The sequence below is a fragment of the Sapajus apella genome, unplaced genomic scaffold (genome assembly GCF_009761245.1).
Source record: "Sapajus apella isolate SASKATOON/1434 unplaced genomic scaffold, GSC_monkey_1.0 scaffold10, whole genome shotgun sequence".
Lineage (NCBI taxonomy): Eukaryota > Metazoa > Chordata > Mammalia > Primates > Cebidae > Sapajus > Sapajus apella.
This window is the reverse complement of record NW_022436950.1, coordinates 39,627,008-39,642,395: the sequence shown is the minus strand read 5'-3', so window position 1 is coordinate 39,642,395 and position 15,388 is coordinate 39,627,008. Positions and strand designations below refer to the sequence as shown.

The 15,388-nt window shown below is 40.3% G+C and overlaps 1 protein-coding gene across 1 annotated transcript; it reads left to right on the top strand.

Moving 5' to 3' along the window:
* Nucleotides 1-1,113: 1,113 nt before the first annotated feature.
* On the top strand, nucleotides 1,114-13,209 carry CUNH2orf69 (chromosome unknown C2orf69 homolog). The gene is made up of 2 exons (XM_032278752.1): nucleotides 1,114-1,614; nucleotides 12,080-13,209. The coding sequence occupies exons 1-2, from the start codon at nucleotides 1,282-1,284 to the stop codon at nucleotides 12,902-12,904; spliced, it is 1,158 nt and encodes a 385-aa protein (XP_032134643.1). The 5' UTR covers nucleotides 1,114-1,281; the 3' UTR covers nucleotides 12,905-13,209.
* The last annotated feature ends 2,179 nt before the right edge of the window (nucleotides 13,210-15,388 follow it).

Below are 15,388 nucleotides of genomic sequence, written 5' to 3'. Positions count from 1 at the left end.
TGGCTGTAGTTTTTGTAATTCTCTTTAACATTCTCTCCCAAAGGTTCTTTACAGTGCTTTGTCTCGCAAGTACTTGGATGTCATCCTCGCATGTACACATTTTCCTGTTTTGTTTGTTTGTTTTTAGTTTATTTTTTGAGACAGAGTCTGCTTTTGTTGCCCAGGCTGGAGTGCAGTGGTGAGATCGCAACTCATCTCAGCATACAACTCCTGGGCTCAAGCGATCCAATCTCCCACCTCAGCCTTCCCAGTAGCTTGGACTACAGGCACGTACCACCATGAATGACTAATTAAAAACAAAAAAATTTAGTAGAGACAAGGCTTCCCTATGTTACCCATGCTGGTTTCAAACTGCTGGACTCAAGTGACCTTCTGCCTCGGCTTCCCACAGCGCTGGGATTACAGGCGTGAGCATACACTTCGTCAAATCTTATTCCTACTCAACTGGACACAGACCGTTGATGGACAAACACGACTTTCCTACACTGTTTAAATTAGTTTTTGAAAACCTCCAAAAAGCAAATCTCATCAGTTGCAGAACACCAAGTAATGCATAGTGCTTCGCCCTGTTTTTTCCTGTCCTTGACCATGTGCCCTGTTTCTCGCTACGAAGCAGAGGTGAATTAGCTTTATAAATAACCACAAATTCCCCATGAACATAGCGATCTTCGTGTATCTACAATAATTCTACTTAAGAAACTCAAGGTTTGAGGAGAGAGATTCCCTTCTTCCAGGGAATGTAGAAGACTTCTCACGAACAGAATTACTCACATATTTGAGACTGTCTCCCTTTTAAGTCCTGAAAAACCAGATAAATCTCAAGTGAACCTACAGAAACGGGGAGCTTGGTATACGCAGAAGTCTATACATTACAGATTATTGAACGGCCAGCTGCAGCCACTCGGGCTGCTGCGCATGCGCCGCAACCGTCGCTAGCTGCAGCTGGTAGTACTCGGTTCTTCCAGTCTTGGCACTTTGCCGGCTCTTCCCCAGACTTCCGTTTGAACTTCCCGGTCGCGGCAGAACCCGCCAATCACAAACGTCCTTCCTCAAGCCACTCCCATCGTTCCCTACGGGAACCCAAACCCGATTGCGCGCACACCCCTCCCTTCCTTTCCTTACGCACGCTGCGCGCTGACGTCAGCCTCTGACGTCGTCGCCCCAGCGCCGGCTCCCGGCGGGGCTGCGGCCGCCGACCGTTGGGCCGCGTGCTGAAGTCCCTCCCTTAGAAGCCCCCTCCCGCCACCCTCCACCTCCGAACCGCTCTCGCGGCAGCGATCCATGTGGGGGTTCAGGCTCCTGCGGTCGCCGCCGCTGCTGCTCCTGCTGCCGCAGCTCGGAATCGGAAACGCCTGGTGCTGCTCTCAGGCCAGAACCATGAACCCGGGCAGCAGCAGCGGCGCGCGATGCTCCCTGTCGGCCGAGGTGCGCCGCCGGCAGTGCCTGCAGCTGTCCACTGTGCCCGGAGCAGATCCTCAGCGCAGCAACGAGTTGCTCCTGTTGGCGACGGCCGGGGAGGGGCTGGAGCTGCAGGACCTCCCCGGGGACCCTGCGAAGGAGGAGCCGCAGCCGCCGCCCCAGCATCACGTTCTCTATTTCCCTGGGGATGTGCAGGTAACTCGGGGCCTGCCTGGGTATCTGTTCCCTCCTGTCGTGTCGTGTCGTGTCGTACGCGGTCACTAGATCCTTCCCTTATGGCTGCTGCCGGGTTCCTTTCCTCATCTGAACACACCTACACATTCACTTATGAGGGTGACTTTACCGTTACTCCACGAAATCCAAAACCGCGCCTTCCATGCCCCTGGCGCCCTGTGTCCTTAGAGCCGCATGGGGAAGGTGTCCCAGGAGGGCTACGATCTCGAAAGAGCCACCTGTCAGTCCAGGATTCCAAGAGGCGGAATTTGAGACAGGAAATAAGACGGGTCTTGTATATTCATTCTGTAATTTGGCTTCTCAGAGGATTCTGTGTGTGTGTTGGGCAGGGAACAGAGAGATGGCTTTTAAATTAACTTAGCACGTAGTGTTCAGAAAACGGTGGCAGTAATTAAAAACCAACCAATCAACCCAGTAACCCTAAAAAAGAGTGGGGACTGGTGGGAGAAAAGGGACAATAATTGTTAAGCATGTCAGTGTTTTGATGCTCACCTCATTTTGTACTTTTGCTTTTGCATATTAGGTTTATTTTATAGCTGCAAGCAAATATCAGTGGTTCTGTTGCCCTGAAAACTGGGTCTTAATCCAAAGTTATATTATCTAACTATGGTAGCCATTAGCCATATGTAGCTATCTGAATTAATTAAATTAAATTAAAAATCTAGTTACCCAGTCATACTAGCTGCATTTCAAGTGCTCAGTAGCTACAGATGGCTTGTGAGTGCTGTATTGGACAGCACAGATATATGGCATTATCATAGAGCATATCCATCATCATAGAAAGTTCTAGACAGGTAAAGCTAGAATGTAGCTAAATGTGTTTCTCTGTTTTTTATTTATTTATTTTGAGGCGGAGTCTTGCTCTCTTGCTCAGACTGGAGTGCAGTTGCACAGTCGACTCACTACAACCTCCGCCTCCTGGGCTCAAGCGATTCTCATGCCTCAGCCTCCTGAGTAGCTGGGATTACAGATGTGCCGCCACCACAACAGGCTAATTTTTGTACTTTAAGTAGAGGTGGGGATTTCACCATGTTGGCCAGGCTGGTCTCAAACTCCTGACATCAAGTGATCTGCCGCCTTGGCCTCCCAAAGTGTTGGGATTACAGGTGTGAGCCACCGCACCTGGCCTAGATCAGTTTCTTATACTATGAAACTACATCAGTTTGTTTTCAAAATTGATGGTTTAAGATGACATACTTAGAGACTTTATGCTCTGAGTCAAATAACGATTAAGATACACACACACACACATGTACATGCATACATACATATATACAGTATTTTCTTTTGCCCTCGGAATAATTGGTTTAGTTGACTGCTAATGAAAACGGGGAAAGAAAAGTAGTATTTAGATTTAAGAGAAAAAACGTCATTTACTCACTTGGTGCCCTTGTGGCTCAGGCTGGGAAAATAGAATGTGACATTTCTGACTATGACTATAATTTAGTGGAACAATTATTGCATACATTCTTAAAATAATGATGATGATAATGATAATTAACATTTATTGAGCACCTCCTAAAATATTTTTAAAGTGTAACAACCAGGATACAATCAAAAGTCTTACATACAGTTTGAGGCTTTTTTTGTTTTGAAGCCAGATTGCCTGTGTTTGAACCCTGCTGATTTAGAACTTTTTATGTATAAAATCCCTGGACAATTGTTAAATCTGTTTCAGCTACCTCAACTATAAAATAGGAATAATAATTTATAAGGTGTCAATGGAAATTAAATATGTGAATACTCAGTGAGTTCTGATCCCTTCTCATCTCTCTGGTGACTTTAAAAATTATTGTGTATCCTAGTGGTCTTTTCTTCTACATTTCCTCTGTCTGTGTTCACTCCTTTCACTCATGGCTTTACTCACTACTTGTACACTGACAACTCTCAACATTTATGTATCTAGCCTACATACGCTCCCCAGACTTTAGGCTGACAAATTAATATGCATGATTATTTCCTTTTGGATATTTAATAGATATCCAAAACCTAAAATCTCTGGATCTTTACTCCTATGCAGTCTTTCTTATGTTGTTAACGGAAACTTTACCTTCTCAGTTGCTCAAGGTCGAAATCTTGAAGTCATCCATTAGAAATCTCTTTCATACCTCTCATATCATCAATCTAGTGACTTTACCTTCTCAGTGTATCTAAAGTAATCAGAATAACCATTTAGAAACGTAAGTCAGATCATTCCACGTCTGCTCAAAACTCTGCAGTCGCTTCCCATGTCACTCAGAGTAAGAGCCAGAGTCCTTCCTGTTAATGTCCTGTCTTGCATGGCTTTTCATTATCTCTATCTTTCCCCAACCTGTTACCTATCAGACTTGGTCTCCTGTTTCTGTTTACTCTAATCCAGCCTCTTTGCCTTTCTCGGTGTTGCTCACACATGTCAGGCACACTATACAATACCTAAAAAGCTTTGTGCATACTGCCTAGAAGAGTCTTCCTGTAGATATCTGTAGGTTTATTACCTCGCCTCTTCCAGGTCTGCTCAAGACTCTGCCTCTCTGAGGCCTTTTCTGACCATCCTAATTAATAATCACAGTATACATAGGCTTCCTGTCAACTTTTCTTCTTTATTTTTACCTATTGGATTTACTGTACTAGTTACTTTTCGTTTTGAGTTTTGTTTGCCTTCTGCCACTAAAATATAAGCTCGTGTCTTTTCACTGATATAAACTGTGATGCTTGAGAGTGGCATGTAGTAGGTGTGCGTTAGATGACTTGTTGCATAAATCAGTATTTGTGAGTTTCTTTGAACAATGCATGAAGTGCTTGAAATGTGTTGGCTATTGTATAAAATGCTGTTAGGCTGATTTCCTCATCTTTATTTCTATGTTTGATTCTTTTGAGCCTAATATTTATCCTTATGAAATTTTTGCTGTTAAATATAGCCCATCTTTTTATTGTGTTGATCCTTTTATTTTCTTTTATTGTTATTTTTTACAGAGATGGGGGTCTCACTATATTGCCCACTCCTGTGCTCAAGTGATCCTCCCACCTCAGTCTTCCAAAGTGTTGGGATTACAAGTATGAGCCACCACACCTGGCCAAGTGTTCTTGTTATAGCTTTATTCTTAATTTGAATAAATATCGAACAGATTAGGGCTAAACAGAATTCTGTAAGATAGCGTTAGAAGCTTTGCCTATCTTTTGGTTTTTTTTCTTAAGATGGAGTCTTGCTCTATTGCCCAGGCTGGAGTGCAGGGGTGTGTTCTTGGCTCACTGCAGCCTCTGCCTCCTGGACTCAAGCAATTCTCCTGCCTCACCCTCCTGAGTAGCTGGGACTACAGGCGCACACCACCACACCCAGCTAATTTTTTGTGTGTGTGCTTTTAGTAGAGACGGAGTTTCACCATGTTGTCCAAGCTGGTCTCAAACTCCTGACCTCAGGTGATCCTCCTACCTCAGCCTCCCAAAGTGCTGGGATTATAGTCATGAGCTACAGCGCCCAGCCTGAGGCTTCACCTATCTTGATACTGTTTCATTATTTGGTGTTAATTAAAACTGGTTATTCATATAATTTTAAGTCCTTTTAATTCCCATTCACTTCTTGATGTTCCTTTTGCAGTCGTCTTTTGTTGTATATCCTTTTAAAAAATTCTGTACTTGTCCTTTATCATTTGAATTACAAGAAAGCTAAATATATTAGTCCATTCTCAGCTGCTAATGAAGACATACCTGAGGCTGGGTAATATATAAAGGAAAGAGGTTTAATTGACTCAGTTTCACAGGGCTGGGAGGCCTCAGGAAACTTAAAATTATGACAGAAGGGGAAGCAAATGCATCCTTTTTCACATGGCAGCAGGAAGGAAAAGAATGAGAGCGAAGATGGGGGAAGCCTCTTATAAAACCATCAGATCTCATGAGAACTCACTCAGTACCATGAGAACAGCATGAGGGTAACCTCACCCATGATTCAGTTACCTCCCACTGGGCCCCTTCCACAACACATGGGGATTACGGGAACTACAATTCAAGATGAGGTTTGGATGGGGACACAGCCAAATCATATCATTCCACCCCTGGCACCTCCCAAATCTCATGTCCTTACATTTCAAATCATAATCATGCCCTTCCAACAGTCCCCTAAAGTCTTAACTCATTCCAGCATTAACTCAAAAGTCCAAGTCCAGAGTTTCATCTAAGACAAGGCAAGTCCCTTCCACCTATGAGTCTGTAAAATCAAAAGCAAGTTAGTTACTTCCTACATACAATGGGATACAGGTATTGGGTAAATACACCCATTCCAAACGGGAGAAATGGACCAAAACCAAGGGACCACAGGTCCCATGCAAGTCCAAAATCCAATAGGACAGTCATTAAACCTTAAAGTTCCAAAATGATCTCCTTTAACTCCATGTCTCACATCCAGGTCACACTGATGCAACAGGCGGGCTCCCATGGCTTTGGGCAGTTCCCCGCCTGTGGCTTTTCATGGTACAGCCCCTCTCCAGGCTGCCTTCATGGCTAGTGTTGAGTGTGGCTTTTCCAGGCACACGGTCAAGCTGTTGGTTTATCTACCATTCTGGGGTCTGGATGACAGTGGCCCTCTTCTCACAGCTTCACTAGGTAATGCCCCAGTGGGGAAATGTGAGCCCCACATTTCTTTTCCATACTGCCCTAGCAGCAAACTTCTGCCTGGACATCCAGACATTTTTATATATCCTCTGGAATCTAGGCAGAGGTTCCCCAACCTCAATTCCTGACTTTTGTGCACCTGCAGGGCCAACATCACTCGTAAGCCACCAAGGCTTGGGGCTTGCATTCTCTGAAGCAACAGCCTGAGCTATATGCTGGCCCCTTTATATGTTGGTCACAGCTGGGACACGGCACCAAGTTTCAAGACGGCACAAAGCAGCAAGGGACTGAGCCCAGCCCACGAAACAATTTTTTCCTCCTAGGCACTGGGCTTGTGATGAGAGAGGGTGCCCTGGAGACATTTTTCCCATTGTCTTGGCAATGAACTTGGGGCTCTTTGTTACTTATGCAAATTTCTGCAGCCCGCTTGAATTTTTCCTCAGAAAATGGTTTTTTTTTTCCCCTGTGGCATAATCAGGCTACAAATTTTCCAAACATTTATATGCTGTGTCCCTTTTAAACATAAGTTCCGATTCCAAACCATGTCTCTCAAGGTCAAAGTTCCACAGATCTCTAGTGCAGGGACAAAATGCCAGCAGTCTCTTTGCTAAACCATAACATGAGTGACCTTTGCTGCAGTTCTAAGAAGTTTATTATCTCCATCTGAGACCGCTTCAGCCTAGACTTCACTGTCCGTATCATCGTCAGCATTTTGGTCAAAGCCATTCAACAAGTCTCTAGGAAGTTCCAACCTTTCCCACATTTTCCTGTCTTCTTCTGAGCCCTCCAAACTGTTCCAGCCTCTGCCTGTTACCCATTTCCAAATTCTACATTTTCAGGTATCTTTATAGCAGCACCCCACTCTCTTCAGTACCAATTTACTGTATTAGTCCATTCTCATGCTACTAATAAAGACATGCACAAGACTAAGTAGTTTATAAAGGAAAGAGGTTTAATTGGCTCACAGTTCCCCAGGGCTGAGGAGGCCTCAGAAAACTTACAGTCGTGGCAGAAGGGGAAGTAAACATGCTGTTCTTCACATAGTGGCAGGAAAGAGAAGAATGAGAGCAAAGAGGGGGCTGAGCCCCTTATAAAAACCATCTTGTCAGAATTCACTGTCACCAGAACAGCCTGAGGGTAATCACCCCCATGATTCAGTTACCTCCCATTGGTTCCCTCCCACAGCATGGGGATTATGGGAACTACAATTCAGATGAGATTTTGGTTGGGACACAAGCAAACCATATATCGATGGTAATTTGTATTTCTTTAGGTATCTATGTTTTTCTTATCCAGCTGTAATGATTTTGAAGGATGATCAAGATCAAAGTAGGTACTTTCCATTTTGAGTTATCTTTTTAAAGCCTCAGAGTATAGAATTATATTTATCCCCTTTATTTTATTTTATTTTTTATTATTTTTTGAGATGGGGTCTTGCTCTTTTGCCCAGGCTGGAGCCCAGTAGTGCAGTCTCAGCTCACTGCAACCTCTGCCTCCTGTGTTCAAGTGATTCTCATGCCTCAGCCTCTTGAGTAACTGGGATTACAGGTGTACGCCACCATGCCTGGCTAACTTTTGTATTTTTAGTAGAGATGCAGTTTCACCATGTTGACCAGGCTGGTCTCGAACTCCTGACCTCAAGTGATCTGCCTGCCTGGGCCTCCCAAAGTGCTGGGATTACAGGTGTGAGCCACTGTACCCAGCCCCTTTAAGTAAGAGTACAATTTTTTGAATTTTGACAAGTGTTGAAATTATGTAACCACCATCATCATGTTGTAGAGTATCTTTATTATCCTAAAAAGTGCCTCTATGCTCCTTTATGGTCAGTTTTCTTTTCCCAACCACTAATCTGCTTTCTTTCACTATAGTTTTGCTTTTTCTAGAATTTCTTTGTCTGTAGTATGCAGTGTTTTGCGTGTGACCTCTTTCACTATGTAATACTTTTGAAATTCATCCATATTGTTATCTGTATCCATATTTTTTTTTCTTTTTTTGAGATAGGATCTCGCTTTGTCACCTAGGCTGAAATGCAGTGGTGTGATCATAGCTCAATGCAGCCTCAACCTCCTAGGTTCAAGCAATCCTCCTACCTTAGCCTCCCAAGTAGCTGGGACTACAGGCATGCACCATCACACCTGGCTAATGTTTTAAGTTTTTTGCAGAAACGAAGGTCTCATTATGTTGCCTAGGTTGGTCTCCAACTCCCGGGGTTAAGTGATCCTCCTGCCTTGGCCTTCCAAAGTGCTGGGATTACGGGTGTGAGTCACTGTGCCCAGCCAGTAGTCTGTTTCTTTTATTTACAGAATAGTATTTTATGTATGGATATATAATTTGTTTATCCATGCAGCAGTTCATAAACATCTGTGTCATTTCCAGTTTTAACTCTTTAAAAATTTTGCTTTCCTAAAGGTTAGAATCTATAGATGATCATGCCCTAAGTGATGTGTCTTGGTCATGTATTTTGGAACTTCCTGTGCTTTATCAGGCAGCTCACTTAGGCTGGATCCTATTCTGATCATTCTAGCCTACTTATTTCAGATGTGCACTTTATGTACAGCTAAGATGTCCCTACACCCTGTGTTTTTGTTTTTTCTTGGAGATAAGGTGTTGCTCTGTTGTCCAGGCTGGAGTGCCGTGGTGCCGTCATAGCAGACTGTAGCCTTCTACTCCTGCTCCTGTCCCATTTTTGATGGAAATTGTCATAGTTCGTTTTGTGCTGCTATAACAGAATACTTGAGACTGGGTAATTTATAATAAACAAGTTTATTTAGCTCATGATTCTGGTAGTTGGGAGGGGCCTACATCTGGTGAGGGCTTTTTTGTCCTGTCATCTAATGGTGGAAGGCAGAAGGGCAAGAGAGCACTAGGGAGTGGGGGAGGGAGGGGAGAGGGCAAATTCATCCTTTATCAAGAACCATTAATCCATTCATGAGGGCAGAGCCCTTGTGACCTAATCACCTGTTAAAGATCCCACCTTTAATCATGGTTAGTTTAGGGATTAAGTTTCCAATACATGAACTTTGGTGGACTCATTCAAACCATAGCAGAAGTTCTCTGCTTTAAGGGCAGAACACATAGCTTGAATCTATTACTTGTCTCCAAACTCTTAGAGACACATATCAAGTTTTCCTAAAAATCCTTTGTTCCTTACTTCATTTGCAGTTTGGAGTGGGTCTCTTGAGTTTTTGCAGGTCAGCAAGCATCTAACTATGGAGTAGTAAGCATTCCTTAAACTCTCCAAGAGATTTTCTGTGGCCTGCCTAACCGAAGAGGAGAAGCATGGCCTTTCACCCTTTACCTCCTGCAGGGATAGTAGTGCATTGCATTCCCAACTAGGATGAAAACTCTCTTCAGAGAAAGCTCTCTCTTTCCTTAGTCTTTTACCTCTTCTGTAAATTGGCCATGGGTAATAATAGCCTGGGTTGCAGAACCAGTTTGGGCTACTCCTATAGGGGTGTCTGGTGCTTCTTTTTAGAATACGAAAGTGTGTTTCCATTGTTCTCAGATCTGGGCTTTGACACAACGGTAATGACTCCATCTTTACATTTTAGTGTGTACAGCTCCTTAGAATAAGCATTCTCCTTCCTCTAATCATGGAACCCGGGCCTAATCAAGGAAAATATCACATTTCTAGATTTAGAGCACCTTCTATGTGGTAGAGACTAAACCGAGAGTCATAAAACCTAGGTTCATTTTGGCTCATTAACTAAATAAATATATAAATAACTGCGTAGTTTCCAGGACCTCAGCTTCCTTAACTATTAAAAGGATATGGATGAGCCCTTCCAGATGTAAGTGCCTATGATTTCATAATTGTATGTATCATATAATTGTAAAATAATTGTGCAGAAAGCAATAGCAGAATCCATAAGAAGTCAAATGATGGCCTTCCAGGAATTAATACTTTTAACATATAGGATAAACTACTTATATTAGTGAAATATAACTTAGGAAGGAGTTGAACATCATAGTGGGAAAATTATCATAGGACATGAACAGAAAATTAACAAAAGAAAAATGAAAACTGCCATTTAACAATGTTTAACCTGATTGGGAATCAAAACATGCAAATTAAATCAAAAGTAAGATATCATTTTATCATAGTAGCAAGGATTTTTAAAAAATGATGCTAATAGCCATTAGCATTATGGATGGTTAAAGATGTGGGAAAATAAGCACTCTTTTATATTTCCAGTGAAAGTGTAAATGGTATTAACCTTAGATATGTAAAAATTATGATGTAAATCTATATTGATATGGAACCATGCCTATAATATATTTTTAAGTGAAAACTATGTTAAGCTTATGGCTTGTTGGGGGAGAAGAATGCTCCCTTGTATACATACTTGTAAATGTGTATGCCAGAGAAAACTGGACTGCTAGACCTCAGAATTTTAATGATTATTTCTAATTGGTAGTTACATGGATGATTTTTCTATCTTATCTATATCTTTGTATATAGACTGAATTTTTGTAGTATTTACTAGTTTTAATTTTTAAATAGAGAAAATGTGCATATTGCTAAAAATTCAGATAAAAAAGTTAACCGCATGTGATGATGTGCACCTGTGGTCCCAGCTACTCAGGAGGCTGACAAGGGAGGATTGCTTGAGCCCAGTAGGTCAAGGCCGCAGTGACCCATAGTTGCACCACTGTACTCCAGCCTGAATGACAGAGCAGATCTTGTCTCACACAAAATATGGGGGATGGGGGGCAAAGGATATGAATAGGCAAGAGTAGAAATCCAGACTTAAATTACAAATATTCTTTGACCTAGTTTTTTCATATCTAGGAATTTAAGGATATAATCATGGATTTATACAAAGAGTTTTCTATAATGTTCATTGCAGCTTTGTATATAATGCTAAATTTGAAATCAAACATACTGTTCAGATTGCTAGAGGAATCCAAAGAGGGAAGGGTATAGAATGGCAACTTAGGGAAATATTTTAAGATTCTGTGTTGGTCAAAAAGTCTAGTGAACCAAATTTATATTTTCAGTTAATGTCTTAGGAAAGTTGATTATATGTATATACTAAAAAAAAAATTGTTAAACACATCTCTAATCTTTCTAAATTAAAATTTTTTAAACTTTCTTTTTCTGTAGCTCATTTTTTTAAATTTTATTTTAGGTTCTGGGGTACATGTGCAGGTCATGCAGGGTTGTTGCATAGGTGCATTTCTCCCCATGTTATCCCTCCCCACCCTTCCCATACCCCAATGTCCCTCCCCTAGACCCTCCCCACAACTGCCCCCAGTGTGTGCGGCTCCTCTCCCTGAGTCCACGTGTTCTCATTGTTCAACACCGCCTATGAGTGAGAACATGCGGTCTTTGGTTTTCTGTTCTTGTGTCAGTTTGCTGAGAATGATGGTTTCCAGATTCATCCAAGTCCCTACAAAGGACATGAACTCATTGCTTTTTATGGCTACTTAGTATTCCATGGTGTATATGTGCCACATTTTCTTTGACCAGTCTATCATTGATGGGCATTTGGGTTGGTTCCAGGTCTTTGCTATTGTAAACAGGGCAGCAATGAACATATATGTGCATGTGTCTTTATAGTAGAATGATTTAAAATTTTTAAAACTTTTTTCTGTTTTCCATGTAGGTATATCTTATTTACCTGTCTCTTGATAGATTTCAGAGCTTAAACTGAAAAAGTGATTTGTTCAAAATCTTATTACTAGATAGTAATGACAGATTTTTACTTTTCATTTCTAACGCCATTAACCATAGGTCATTGTAATATCCTTTCTTCACAATAAAAATGGAAAATCTTTTGTGGAAATCATTTTCTGTAAATATGTATTTAATACTTATTTCATCTTTCTTACCTTTCAGAATTACCATGAAATTATGACTCGTCATCCTGAGAATTATCAATGGGAAAACTGGAGTCTAGAAAATGTTGCCACCATTTTAGCCCACCGGTTCCCCAATAGTTATATTTGGGTGATAAAGTGTTCCCGAATGCATTTGCACAAATTCAGCTGCTATGACAATTTTGTAAAAAGTAACATGTTTGGTGCCCCAGAACACAATACTGACTTTGGAGCTTTTAAGCACCTTTATATGTTATTAGTTAATGCTTTTAATTTAAGTCATAATAGTTTATCAAAGAAAAGTTTGAATGTTTGGAATAAGGACTCCACAGGATCTAACTGTAGATCCAGTTCTTCTCATACTACGAATGGTTGCCAGGGAGAAAAAGAGAGGACCTGTGAAAAATCTGATGAGTCTACCATGAGTTTTTATCCACCCTCACTAAATGATGCATCTTTTACTTTGATTGGATTCAGTAAAGGTTGTGTTGTTTTGAATCAGTTGCTTTTTGAATTGAAAGAAGCCAAGAAAGACAAGAACATAGATGCTTTCATCAAAAGCATAAGAACAATGTATTGGCTGGATGGTGGTCATTCTGGAGGAAGCAATACTTGGGTTACTTATCCAGAAGTTTTGAAAGAATTTGCACAAACAGGGATTATCGTTCACACTCATGTAACACCTTACCAAGTACGTGATCCAATGAGATCTTGGATTGGAAAGGAGCACAAGAAATTTGTTCAGATACTTGGGGATTTTGGTATGCAGGTGACTAGCCAAATTCACTTTACAAAGGAAGCTCCTTCCATAGAGAATCACTTCAGGGTTCATGAAGTATTTTGAGATTACACGTATATTAATGAACTTGTTGAGTGGAAGAACATAAGCATTTTGAGTGTTATAAATTCAGATAATGGGATGTAATTCATGGCTGCATTGTCAGTTTTGGGGTATGGGGGGGGAAGCACACATTCCTAAAATATGAGTGTAATGTGCAGTGGTATTTTTTGCTTGTGAATGTGAACAGTAAAAATTTGGATTGGGTTAGAATTAATTTGAAATTTAACAAGGTGGTTTGTAATAATCCTGAGGAGATATAAGACCCTTAAAAAATGAAAGTTACCCTAAAGTGCAATAAAACACATATATATATGTATGTATATATATATATATATATATATACACATATATATATATAAAATGAAAGTTACAACATAGTTCTTATAAAAGGTAACTAAAATTGTTATTGTTGGAAATAGCTGATTTTCTGAGTAATGTTTTAAACTAATTTGGTGACATTTTAACAGTAATTAGCTATTTTGGCACTTAAAACGTGAGTGGAAATATTTTCATTTCTCTTCTAACAAAAGCAAAGGTATGATGCTGTTTTCTATCATTTTGGAATAACTGCACCCTGCCTCTTTTGTTTTGCAAACTCATTGACTCATTCTTTCATGTGTGCCACCAAGTACTTTTCTCATGAGAATCAACATATATTTGTTTCCAAATGTCCAAGAGTATACAATAGTGTAAAGGTGGTTTTAAAAAACATAGCCCGGTGGTGGTACGTGCCTTTAGTTCCAGCTACTCAGGAGGCTAAGGCAGGAGGATTGCTTGAGCCCAGGCTGTGGTTCACCATGATTGTGTTTGTGACTAGCTACTGCACTCCAACCTGGGCAACATAGTGAGACTTCATCTCTAAAACAAAACAAAATTACACTTAAGCACTATTGTTTAATTTTTAATTGATGGTTTTTTATTATTTTGGATAAGACATTCTGGGGTTTCTTGAATCTTGGCCAAAACCTAGTTGTTTTGGAAAATTGCTTTAAGTTGAGCATATTTATGTATATTGAATAAAAATGTACTACAGAGCAAATTTCAAATTTTTCATTATATCGGTCTTTTTGGGATCAACTTGGAAAAAATAAATATATAATGTTCTATTTGTTAGAGCTCTATTAAAAAGGAAACAGATTCCATAGATCTAAGTCAATGTTTCTCCAGAAGCATGATTTTGTCTGCCAAAAGAAAATAGCTCTCTTTGGCCAAAATGCAAAATTACATTGCTATAAGAAAAGTTACAAGGGAAAGTTTGAAGACACAAATGATTTAATTTTGGCTCAAAAACTGAATTTGCTTAACGCTGCTACATAATTTGGGTGAAGTTTCCTTCTGCCCGTTTTTCTTGACCTAGATAAATACACTTTGAGAAATCAAGATCTAATTAATGTCAACCAACATTGACATTGTAATTGGGTAATTACAATAAAAGGTGAACAGTTTGTTGTTTATTAATAATTAGCTTTTGCAGGACATGAAATGGCTAAGCAGGAAAGTAACCTGCTGCTTTAGGACTTAAAAAAAAAAAAAAAAGACACTGAAGCTTAATACCTTAATGACCCAGAAGACCTAGATTTATAAAGCCATATAGAATAAAAATGTTAATTTCTTGGTTTCTTCCCAGAATTATATTTTAGTGACTCTGTAAATACATTCCAAATACTCAGAGACTCATCAGAAAGGATTCTTACTTAACAAATGCTTAAAAATAACATTGCTGGCTAGGCTTGGTGGCTCATGCCTGTAATCCCAGCACTTTGGGAGGCCAAGGCAGGTGGATCACGAGGTCAAGAGATCGAGACCATCCTGGCCAACATGGTTTAACCCCGTCTCTACTAAAAATACAAAAAAATTAGCTGGGCGTGGTGGCGCGCGCCTGTAGTCCCAGCTCCTCAGGAGGCTGAGGTAGGAGAATTGCTTGAACCCGGGAGGCATAAGTTGCAGTGAGCCGAGGTCGCACCAGTGCACTCCAGCCTGGTGCCTGGTGACGGAGTGAGACTCTGTCTCAAAAAAAAAAAACTAAAACAACAAAAAATTGCTTTTTGGTGTTTTAACACTTAATTTTATAAACCACAGAACAGCATCTCTAAATGGTTTTAAGACAAAGTTGTTTTATGTTGCTTCAGTTTCTTTAAATACCTGCTGTTTCTTTTGAGACCAAAAATTCCCATCAAGGAAATGAATCAGCCTGATTTTAACATTTAACATGTTACATTGCCTTTAAGCACTGATAGGATAGTTTTTTTTTTTTTCTATCTCTTTAATAATCCGTGGTTAAATTCACATGCATCTAAAGTAAAATAGCTGAGGTACTGAATTCTCTGAGAGGAAGAAAAAGCATTTATTTTCACGATTAACTGAAATGGAAAAGTAAGACATTTAGCAGAATTCATTTAAAAATAATTTAAATAAAATAATTTTTAAAAATCAGACATGTTTAAAATTATGGGTTCTTTGGCTATCCAGTATTTGAATGCTTAATTA

Coding starts and splice junctions, on each gene's coding strand:
- CUNH2orf69 (XM_032278752.1), top strand. CDS start 1,282: ATGTGGGGGTTCAGGCTCCTGCGGTCGCCGCCGCTGCTGCTCCTGCTG. Junction 1,615..12,079: donor ATTTCCCTGGGGATGTGCAG/GTAACTCGGGGC, acceptor CTTACCTTTCAG/AATTACCATGAAATTATGAC.